The sequence below is a fragment of the Neolamprologus brichardi genome, chromosome 11 (genome assembly GCF_056152115.1).
Source record: "Neolamprologus brichardi isolate AB-2024 chromosome 11, ASM5615211v1, whole genome shotgun sequence".
Classification (NCBI taxonomy): Eukaryota; Metazoa; Chordata; class Actinopteri; order Cichliformes; family Cichlidae; genus Neolamprologus; species Neolamprologus brichardi.
This window is the reverse complement of record NC_142114.1, coordinates 13393162-13403586: the sequence shown is the minus strand read 5'-3', so window position 1 is coordinate 13403586 and position 10425 is coordinate 13393162. Positions and strand designations below refer to the sequence as shown.

The following is a 10425-nucleotide window of genomic DNA, read 5'->3' as shown; positions in this document are numbered from 1 at the left end:
GGCACCCATAAGAAGCTCGTAAAGTCAGAGCAAAAGCTACAGATCTGTTACAGAAAGTTCCTGACATATTCAGGTGGATGTGTAAACATCAGAGCATTTACCTGCTGTATATAAAGTGGAGCAAGCATTAGAATTTTGAGTAATCAAAACTCTTTATCACTGATCTAGATAGCTACTGATTATAGTGAACAGTGAACAGAGTTTCCAGTGTTTTATGTGATATATTGCAAATTGAGGCTGGATCTCGGGGAGTTCATCAGACAAGAGATCAACTTATGCTGGGAACTTGATTTAACATTCAGTATTCTGTAACATTTTTGAGTCTCTAATTAATCTCCAAATGATTTATTGAATTTCTCAGTCAATCGTTGGTGTGTAAAATATCAGTAGACCTATACAGAGGATCTGAAACCCAGGCATGTTGGATTTTGTGGGAATAATTACTTTTTTGATTTATTCATTTATGGCCAGTGAAGCTGATTAATCAACTGTTTGTTTGGGACACTTCATTTGAAACTGTACGTTTCTCTAATAGGACGATAATGAAAAAAAAAAGAGAAAACAAACAAAGAAAAAAAGCCTTTTAATCACCCTGCAGACTATTGCTGCAACCATAAAGTGTCCATTTTTATTACAGAGCTCTAAGCTGTCCAACTAAGATGTCCAACTGCAATTGCTGTCAGGGTGCTTAGTGAACTTGCAGAGGGATCAGTGTGACCCAACATGTATCGATCAAAGAAAAACAAGGACATTAAATCTCAGTATGGGCAACATTTTATCTATTATCATTATATCTTTTTTCCCCTCTGTCAGCGGTGTGATGCTTGACTGGGTCCTTGCAAAGCCATTCAGCTGTGCTGCCATCCCAAACTGCTGATACAGCAAACTGCAGAATGAGAAAAGGTCCCCATCTCTAGGTGGTGTTTCTCTTTCATGTGAGGACGAGTCCTATCGTTCCACTGCGGCCTTTTTGTTCTTTTAATGTAAGTGATTGGCACGACACCAATTGCACTCCTCCTGCAGAGTACATATTAGACTTATTACAATAGGTAAGTCTTCCTTTAAGTCCTCTTAAAATCTTTTTAAAATGAAAAGAAAAAAATTACCAATTACTAAGTAAATGAACTAATATGACCACATCCTTGGTTTGTACCAGACTTAATTACATTACTGTATGTGGCTGTCTTTGAGCATTTGCTTTTGTGATACCACTGTAGGAAGAAAGTGAACGTGTTACAAAGCCAGGGGGACAAACCTAGTTTTAATGTGCTACCACTGACCCAGTTTTTCAAGTAAACGAATTGCAAAGTGAAGATGCCTAAAGCCAAAATTGTAAGGCAGCTCTGTGTACTACTAGTGTCTTTAACCAGGGACTGCCATGACAACCATGGGAGGAACTCTACTGCAGGCGCGCAGCGCTGCAACAGACTAATAAAAATTATGAAACTCTTTTGGGTTCATTACAGAGATTTCCAAAACAATAGCCACTCACAAAAGGTCAAAAGTCAAGCCACAGTCTGCTACATATATTAAATATTTAGTAGCAGGTTTTTTTTTACAAGCACATTAAAATTGCACATTAGACAGATCCTCTGCTGTTTATCAACTCTTTCCTGTCTTCTTTGAGCTCTTTATCACAATCTGGAATGAAAACCATTCATCTCCAATTAAAATATTATATCTGAGTTTGGGAGTTTAAAAATAATGTAGTGTAATGTAAGAGCTCTTCAGAAAATTCTAGCAAAGGTCCATTTTTGTGTCTATCATGTGTTTATTTGCCCAGCCCTAAATTAGGTCATTGGCCTTACCTGATATAATCTCAGCTTTGGCCTCTAATCATCTTACATGGTATCACAATCATAGCCAAAGCTTATAATATTATCATGAGTCGCTGACAGCACATAAATCCCTGGTGTTGCAGTTCATTTGTATAATCCATTTTTCATCATAGACATTTTTGATTTTACCAGAGCGCAGGCATAACAAGTAACAGTATGCTGGGTATGTAGCAGCATCACCCAGTGGTGGTTTGGCCTTAGTATTTTGATTCCAGAAGTTAGGCTACCATAATTGGAAAAGAGGGTGTAGGGCTAAGTTATGAGCAAGAAAAGTGACAGCAAGCACAGAGGCACAAACTGCTTCAATAGCTGGTGCCACAAAGGAGGCAACATTATTTATTATAAAATTGCTCTGAAAGACACAAACGGGACAAACGGACATCTATTATGGGGCTTTATTAGTAGTTTCCCTGTTCATAACAACTCTGAAGGAGATGATTATTTACTTATTTACTAACTGGAACTCTTCACTTTTTGTCCTGCTGGTGCTTTTTGGAGCATTTTTAATTGAACTGTCTTATAGAGGAGAGTTGCAGTAAGGTATAGCTCATCTAAGAAGTTTCTGTTTCAGTTTTGGTGAGTGAAATTTTAGCGTTTTATTAGTCTGTCGGTTTATTTAGCAGGTGTGTTTTTGTTTTTGGCCATTATATATAAGGAAGAGGAGACATGGGTCTTTCCCCTAAATGGTTAGCCCATAAGCAGCCAGGCAGTGTCTCTAATTTGCCACCAGAAGACAAAGGAAAACTTATTAGCTGTAGTTTTAACAGCTAGCATTAGCCACTCATACTGTAGGTAAGACCACACCACATGGCATGCTAGCTTGATAGTGCTACTTGGTATAACAGGCATAAATGAATGACTAATCTGTACTCATTAATCATCAAGCTTAATCTGCAGAGATACATTGTATGTATAGGGTAGATATATGTCAAAAGTCTAGTCCAGTCTTGCTTTATACAGATAAGAAATATAGCAAAGGTCAGACTGGACCTTTAAAACAATACTATATGTTCTTATTCCATTCATGTTATGAACTATGAAATGTTTTATCAAGCTATTTTTGTAAATTTTGTAAAGTACCATGTTACTTACATGCTTTTAGAAAGGTGCTATAGAAATAAACTGACGTTGCTTGGAAAACAACAACAGCTCTTCCTGGCTAGTCGTCTTAGGAAGCCTTTTCATAGGTTCTGTGCATTACCAAGGTTTATCACTCCAATCTCTGATTCATACACTGTCAGCGATGGTGATAGAAACAGTACAACCTTAATTTAAAGGGTTGCAAAAGATACACATATAAATGTAAATATTCTATTTTGATGACACTCTTCGGGACCAGTGATTCATTTATTGTAAATGCCTTTTATTTACATAGTGGGAATTCTGCAGATAGCAGTTATTCATTAGCTTTCTTTGCATACTTGTGTACCAAAAATCTTAAAAGTACAACTGTAAAATGTGTATTTTGTGACACTTTTTATTTGGATATAAAAATCACGCAGCTTCTACTTTGTGTCAGGAATCTTGTCTGTGGATGACTTGATATCAATCATTTGAGATTGGTCTGTTCCACAGATTACAGGCAATCATTTTTGAAACAACAATGGCATGATGATGAGCACTTAATGGCACAATGACCTCTTCTGATGACCAACAGCTATTACATTTGCATGTGGCTTCGTAACAGTAGCTTATTTTCCCAGATATTGATTATGCCTAATCCCTCACTAAATACTTTTTTAAGGGGATTAGTTCATTAAATGTTTCATTTAGTCTAGGACAGTGCTTAATGTGTGACTGAGAAACTTCAAGTGCCGTTAATGTACAAGTTTATGCTAATTAATAATATTGTTAGTCTTCTAGCAACTACATTTCACAATAAACAGTTCTCAACAAATGTATTAAACCACCACTCAATGTAAGAGTCATGCAGCTGCCCAAAATGATCAGTATTGTTAGTTATCAAAATATTTTTTGTGTGTTTCTGTGATGGTTAATCCACAAATATTTATAACCTCTTTCATTAAAATGTAAAAATAAGATGAAATAAGATAAATGAGATAAAATAAGACGACAAATTACACATTTTTAGTGTTTTAATGTTCTGACTGAGCATTAAAACTGATGTTTGCTGCTGTTTTCTAATTGTGTTTCTTATTTTATGAAAGGTCATGTACTATGTTTGTAATCAATGTATTTAGATGACATTTTGGCACAATTCTGCAAATTTTTTTTAACATGTATGTATTTTGCCTGAGCCCAAAGATCTTCGTCAGTCATCTTTATTGTCATAAATAGTCTTAAAAATGACAATGTACAATACAGAAATGTCACAAGAAAATGTTACAAAAATACTGAGATGTGATGCATGTTTTATGACAAAAGATTCAACTTTGATATTGTCTCCACTGCACATGAATGAGATATGAAAACACGCAGTAGCTGAGGGTAATCCCCATGTTGGATTCAGTGGTCTTGCTCTTAGCTGAGGTAAGGAAATGTTTAGTTCTTCAGAACTACAAAAGAATGAAGCAAACTGTCAAACAAGATTCCTAATGGCAGTTATCAACATGTAGTTATCACTGATTTCAAACATGTCCCAAAATGAAGATTGGTGGTTTTGGATTTCTATAAAACTATTAATATCACTCTTTATATGAGATGACAAGAAAGTATGTTTTTATTTTAATTTTTCTAAATACACAAGCAATTAGAATAAAATATTTTTGTGTGTGTTTGTGTTGTAATTCATAATCCAGGATTTTATGCATGAAAGAAAGGCAAATGTTTGCTTGATTCATCCACAGAGAAACAAACCAGGGGAAGAAACACTTGTCCTTTCACTTTTGTCCAATAAAAAGGGCGGGGGGGGGGGGGGGGGGGGGGGTTGCCTTTCAGGGTTTTCTTTCTTTCCTTTTAATTTAAACAATCTTTCAAACAATCTCACATCAAGTTCCCTTTATCTTCCTTTTTGGACATCCTGGAATATTTCCAAGTGGACGGATCAGTAACATCAATGCCACTTGAAAATGTACAGCTTTGTCTTGTCTTTATTTTCATGTGTCACGTTCAGGATTTTTTCACAGCAGCAGATCTGTACTGAGGTGATGGTTAGATTCATCTCTCTGTCCCTTCACCTTCCCATCCAAAAAAGCTATGAAGTTAACCGTCTTGTTTGAAAGTCTTGCAGTATACAAGTATTCTGCACAGTTGGCAAAAACATTTGTTGGTGCCTTAAGTCGTAACCTTTGTGTCCTCTTAGGACATTTCCCCTGGAGGCAGCGTTTATGGTAGCCACTTCGACTTATGTACATAAAGCGAGAGCTTGTCTCCCACTCTACTTCACCTGAGTTTTCGTTTGCTGCCATGGCACGTGGCCCTGCAGTGTGAAAGCAGCTGAGGTGGGATTGGCACTTGCTGTGTTGTGCTGAAATGAATGGCTGAGTTAGAAACAGTTGGAGTGTTGCAATTAGTTTGCTGAAGGATCAGGAGGGAGACATTCATTTCACTGGTGCAGAGTGGATTCAGTGCTAGTGAGCATCTCATGCCTGGATGTGTAAGCTGCTCCTTATGTGTCGAGGCGGTGTTTTCTCTTGGCTTTATGTGCATACAGGAAGTACATAGTGTGCCCCGTGGTGATGAAGAACACAGAAATTATAACTAGGATGCCAAAGTGTTGTGGCTGCGGAGCAGAGATCACCATAATGAAGTGAAGCAGGTCCATCAGGTAATTCATGGAGCTCTGCACCCCGTTAACCACTCCTCTCTCTGATTCACAGATGTTCTCCTGCAGAAGCTGAGTCACAGTCAGGTCAAAGGACCAGAGACCTGAAACACAGTAATAGATGAACTGACCTTTATAACAGATGGGCACTGATTCAGCTGTAGTAAATTTCATTTGACCAGATTAAAAATTGTACTTGTATAACAAAATTACCCAGAAAAGTCACATTTTGGGCAGATTTATGTATTTTTTGACATATATTTCATACTCTACACCAATATTTAAACTCTGTGCATCAATAGAAATAAATATCCAAAAACCTTGTATGTAATGAGAAATACATTTTAGAGTTTACAATAGTGCTCTCTGGTGGACTGACTAGGTAATTTTTATTTTTTGTTAAATTACCTCAAAAGGATAATTATCACTATATATCAGTATATTCAAAATAAATTATTACTGGAATAACTGCCGTGTACCCACATGAGATGGGCATTAAAAATGGCAATATCACTTGTATATAAGTTTTTCTCTGCACTGAATAAGCTCTGAATTTGTGTCTACTCACCAATGCGCGCTGTAATGACACCCAAGAACAGCAGAATAATGGAGATGTAAGATTCTGGAGCTGTGCCGGAGGGAACATTGTCAAAAAGCACTGTGTTGTTGGTCCAGTGGATAGAAGAGCGGTCGGGCAGAAGTGGCTGATTGCTGCCTCCCATCATAGGGTATGTGTGTTTTTGCCTTTGGCCTGTCATCCCACCAAGCGCTGTAGAGGAATTGGAAGTAATGTCGGGCATCAGCAAGCTGAGATCCATGGGGCTGCCAGGGGCAAACACAGAGCACACGCACAGCAGCAAGCAGCCCAGGTGGAGGCAGCTTGAGATGATACCTGTGTTGACCAGGCCATAGGCCTTCCTGAGCCTGGTGAACATTATAGTGCCCATCAAGCCTGTGATAGCTGACACGCCCATCAGCAGACTAAGAAGAGATCCGCTTATCCCCTGAGTATAGGCATAGCCAGTGGTGATGCAGTCAAACCCAAGCACTGTGGTGTAAAGGAAAGCCAGACCCATTCCTGCGAGGAAAACAGGCTGACGATAGTAGGCCATCCAGCCATCTTTACAGGTGCTCACCAGCCAGCGGAACCTCCGAAAACACAGCGGCAGATCGGTGATTTCCTTCAGGTGCAAGCTTGAGTTGCAGTTGCCCTCTGTCAGAGCCTGAGGTCGTGCAACATTGCCTTCTCCTAATGAAAAACAAGAATGGCATCCATCACTCGAGTTCATTAATTCTAAAGGCCTAATCCTCACTAGCTTTTCTGCATCCTCTCTATGCCATGTCACGTTAGCCTCTACATCATTTGTCAAACGCAATTCATCTACGCTAATGTGTGTGAGTACAAACAGAAATCTTTACCATGTGGACCCTTGCATTTGGATGCTGTACACAAACTCAAAACTGTGTTTTAAGATAATGTATGTCAAAAAGCTTTAGTGCTGGATCTTTTTTTTTTTTCGGAAAGAGGCAGCTCCCATGAAGATATGATTCCTCATCTTGATATTTTGAAAACAAACATGAATAACTGAGAAACGGAGGCACACTGTAGTACTGACTTCTCATTCACAGTGTAAGCCTGCCCTAAAGCACCTAAACACTTTTTCTAATCCCACACTAGAGAAATTCACTTTATCCTCCCTTTTGACGCTAATGGGGATGTAAGGGCTGTTTTTAGACACCCCAAATCTTTTGCAAAAGTCGTTTTCCTTCTATTAGAAAGAATACAGGTTTAAGGCACTGCTAGATTGGATTCCCTTTTTGATCTATGAAAAAGACCCAATGAACAGTTCATACCTTGTAACCTTTTCCTCTCTATCCTCTGGAGATATGCTTGATCCACTGCAACCGATGGTGGTTTTGCTGACAGAGCAGGGACGATGCGATAAACCCGTGACAAGAAGAAGAACTCCACAATTAGAGACACCAGGTTCCAGCCCAGGATGAATCCACAGCCAACTACGTTGGAGGCAAGGGTCATGACCTGTCCCACTGCTAGTGGGGCCAGGATGTTAGTCACCTGATCTATCCGCCTCATGGTTGCATTCATTCCTTTTGTTAGGAACAAACACAGAGGTTAATGTGTGTCCAGCATCGGAAGCTAAGGAGTAGTCAGTCAATATCTGATCTTTTCTATAGTTCGAGGATCTATCTTCCACAGACAAGCCTCAAATACAAACCAGTATATTCATTAACAGACTGAATGTCCTCACCCGCTAGGTGACCTCGGTTGTAGCCTGTGATGACCACAATCCAGTCCCTCTGAATGGCAATGGTCAGTGCTGTGCTTGCAAGGTTTGCCACATCTGCCAGGACGATCACCACCGTATAACAAACCACCTTGTGTGAGTTTTGCGATGCAACATGTTACTATGACAGCACAGAGTAGCCACAAGCTCAGAGGCAGAGACAACAGGGACACGAGACAGAGGGGACAACAACAGCAATGACTTTTCTGTGTAGTACTCATATCAAGTATATATAACCGAAACACAGCAATTGTGTTGTAGCAAGTATGTAGTGTCTACTCACAGTAAGCCATCCATCCCAGATCTGTTCAATCCTTTGCTTGTATGAGAACACCAACATGAGCACAATGCTACATATTGTCACCGAGATGTTCTGAACGAAAAGAGATGCATGTGCAACTAAAATAGAAGATGGAAAAAAAGAATTTCAAAGATACATTTTGGGTTTTTTTTATGGGGGTTGTAAAAATGAATGCTAGTCATAACAGATACGAGTCAGTGGCTATGAACCTTGTGCCAGGAGGTTTACAGTTGAGACATCTGGCGAATAGCAATTCACCTCCTAGTGGGATAGGAAACCAGCAAATTTCCTGGCCCAAGATTGAAATCCACTGAGCTCTTATCACTGTACCTCGCTATATTACATGTTAGAATTTTCATATGGGTATGAGATTGCTGTGCATACCTTTATTCCTAGGATTGCGATCAACCCAGTCTCCAATCAAAGCCCCAAACATGAGAACTGACCCAGCCACCACCAATCCAAACACCGCAGTCAACAGCAAGTTACGGCCGTACAGTTCAATCAGGAACACAGAGATTGCGAAGTGCCACATGCGGTCGCCCTGTTTAACACATGAGAAAAGTCATCATCGTGTGTTGTGTTGCAATATTGTCGTCAGTGTGCTGTGACACAGTGTAAAGAGACTACCTTGCAGTCCTTTTAGTTGCGAAGTCTTACCTATTGCCCCACGAATGTTTCTTCAGGAAATGATTCTTACCCACATTGATAATGCTCCACTGACATAGATGAGAAACTTGGGACCCCTGAGGTAGATAAGAGCTGAACCTTAAAAGGAAATACATCAAATCAAATAAGCAGATATTCCATTGGCTACAAAGACACTGCACAAATTCTAATTGGATTTTAATTCGAGTTCACCTGGTATACGCGTAGCTTTTTCAGCTCTTGCATCCCGGATGTTGTCAGACTCGAACTCAACCACAACCCCACCACACTGGGAGGCATCTGCCCGCTGCGACATGTCCTAGTGAAGTGTTATCGAACTTGTCACACCAGTCTGCTGTTGCTGATAGCACAGTGTGTTGTATACATGATAACAGTAATATTTAGATGATCACAAATACAGCTGATTTGTTTATCCTAAAAGGTCGCTTTCCTCTTGACGACTACAAAATCCTCGCTTGGACGATTACTGTTTATTTACTTAGTGACAAGTCTAGAACAGCACAGAAATGAATATGTCACATTTTGTAAGCAGCTGGTCAAACACTGCATTTTTTTCTTACCTTTAACTTACTTCAACAGCAGTTGAAACGGCACGTCCTTTTGAACTCAGTAAACTTCTGTAGTTAGTCACATCAGGTTTCTTTTTTTCCCCCAAAACTAAAAGAGCCATAAATAATGATCAACATTGGTAGTGTCAGATTGTGAAGCAGAGAAGAAAGTAAGTAATTGTACACGGCAATAATTAAAATTAAAATATAATTATTATGTTACCTTGCATAGCTCTATCCATACAGACATAAAGCAGCAATAATCAAAGTTAATGGAGGCTCAGTTGTTACCTTTTGTTTTCTCGTTGCAGTCAATCCTTGCTGTTGTTCCTCGACGATGAGTCTTGTGCCATGTATCCTACATTGGGATGCTAGTCTTTCCTGAGAGCTGGAATTCAAACTGTAGTAGTTTGAAAGGCTTAATAACATCAGGGTGTTCAAGTGCACCATTGTATGAAAGTGCCAGAAAAGCAGAACAGGCAGGGAGGCAACAAAGGCAGCCAGCATATTCCAAAGCACGTGACGCTGGAGGGACAATATCACCATCCACCCACACCACAAAAAGGTAACTGCGTGTAACTCAAAACACACACACGCACGCACACATGAACATGACTAGTGAGCACATGCATGTACCGCTACTCTCATACAGTCACATGCACTGTTGACATGCAAGGACACATCATGCAACACTACATCACTCTTTACATGTGCATGTAACCAAGAGTAGAAAGAAGATTATCATGTAGCAAAAGTTGGGTTGGGCAAATGTGAATGAAATCACAAAATCAGCTCATGTGCTTATGTACATTTTAACTGAAAATTGTTTATTTTATTAATATATGTGCTGATCACAAACGACACATGTTACAGTATCCATCATGCTCCATTTGTTCCTATCCAAACATCAGCACAGGAAATTAACTGTCATCTTCCTTTAATTGAATAATAACACAAACATGAGAGTCAGTTCCAGCCCTTGGTGATCCGTATTCACAGAGATATTGTCATGCATTGAATTGATCAGGCTGCATCTCTG

General features: G+C 39.4%; 1 protein-coding gene across 2 annotated transcripts; it reads right to left on the bottom strand.

Annotated features, from left to right (window-relative positions):
• Window positions 1–4710: 4710 nt before the first annotated feature.
• si:ch211-254p10.2 (ferroportin) lies at window positions 4711–9897 on the bottom strand. 2 transcript variants are annotated; one of them, XM_006801426.3, is made up of 10 exons: window positions 9678–9897; window positions 9399–9495; window positions 9031–9136; window positions 8870–8937; window positions 8554–8713; window positions 8152–8267; window positions 7833–7959; window positions 7417–7671; window positions 6131–6811; window positions 4711–5666 (listed from the first exon to the last, which is right to left on the bottom strand). In XM_006801426.3, the coding sequence occupies exons 3-10, from the start codon at window positions 9131–9133 to the stop codon at window positions 5407–5409; spliced, it is 1770 nt and encodes a 589-aa protein (XP_006801489.3). In that variant the 5' UTR covers window positions 9134–9136; window positions 9399–9495; window positions 9678–9897; the 3' UTR covers window positions 4711–5406. The 2 variants fall into 2 exon arrangements, with proteins under 2 accessions (XP_006801489.3, XP_035768209.2); XM_035912316.2 differs by having other exon boundaries at window positions 9410–9495.
• Window positions 9898–10425: the final 528 nt, after the last annotated feature.

Coding starts and splice junctions, on each gene's coding strand:
- si:ch211-254p10.2 (XM_006801426.3), bottom strand. CDS start 9,133: ATGTCGCAGCGGGCAGATGCCTCCCAGTGTGGTGGGGTTGTGGTTGAG. Junction 8,938..9,030: donor AAAAGCTACGCGTATACCAG/GTGAACTCGAAT, acceptor TTTCCTTTTAAG/GTTCAGCTCTTATCTACCTC. Junction 7,960..8,151: donor TCTGGGATGGATGGCTTACT/GTGAGTAGACAC, acceptor AACTCACACAAG/GTGGTTTGTTATACGGTGGT.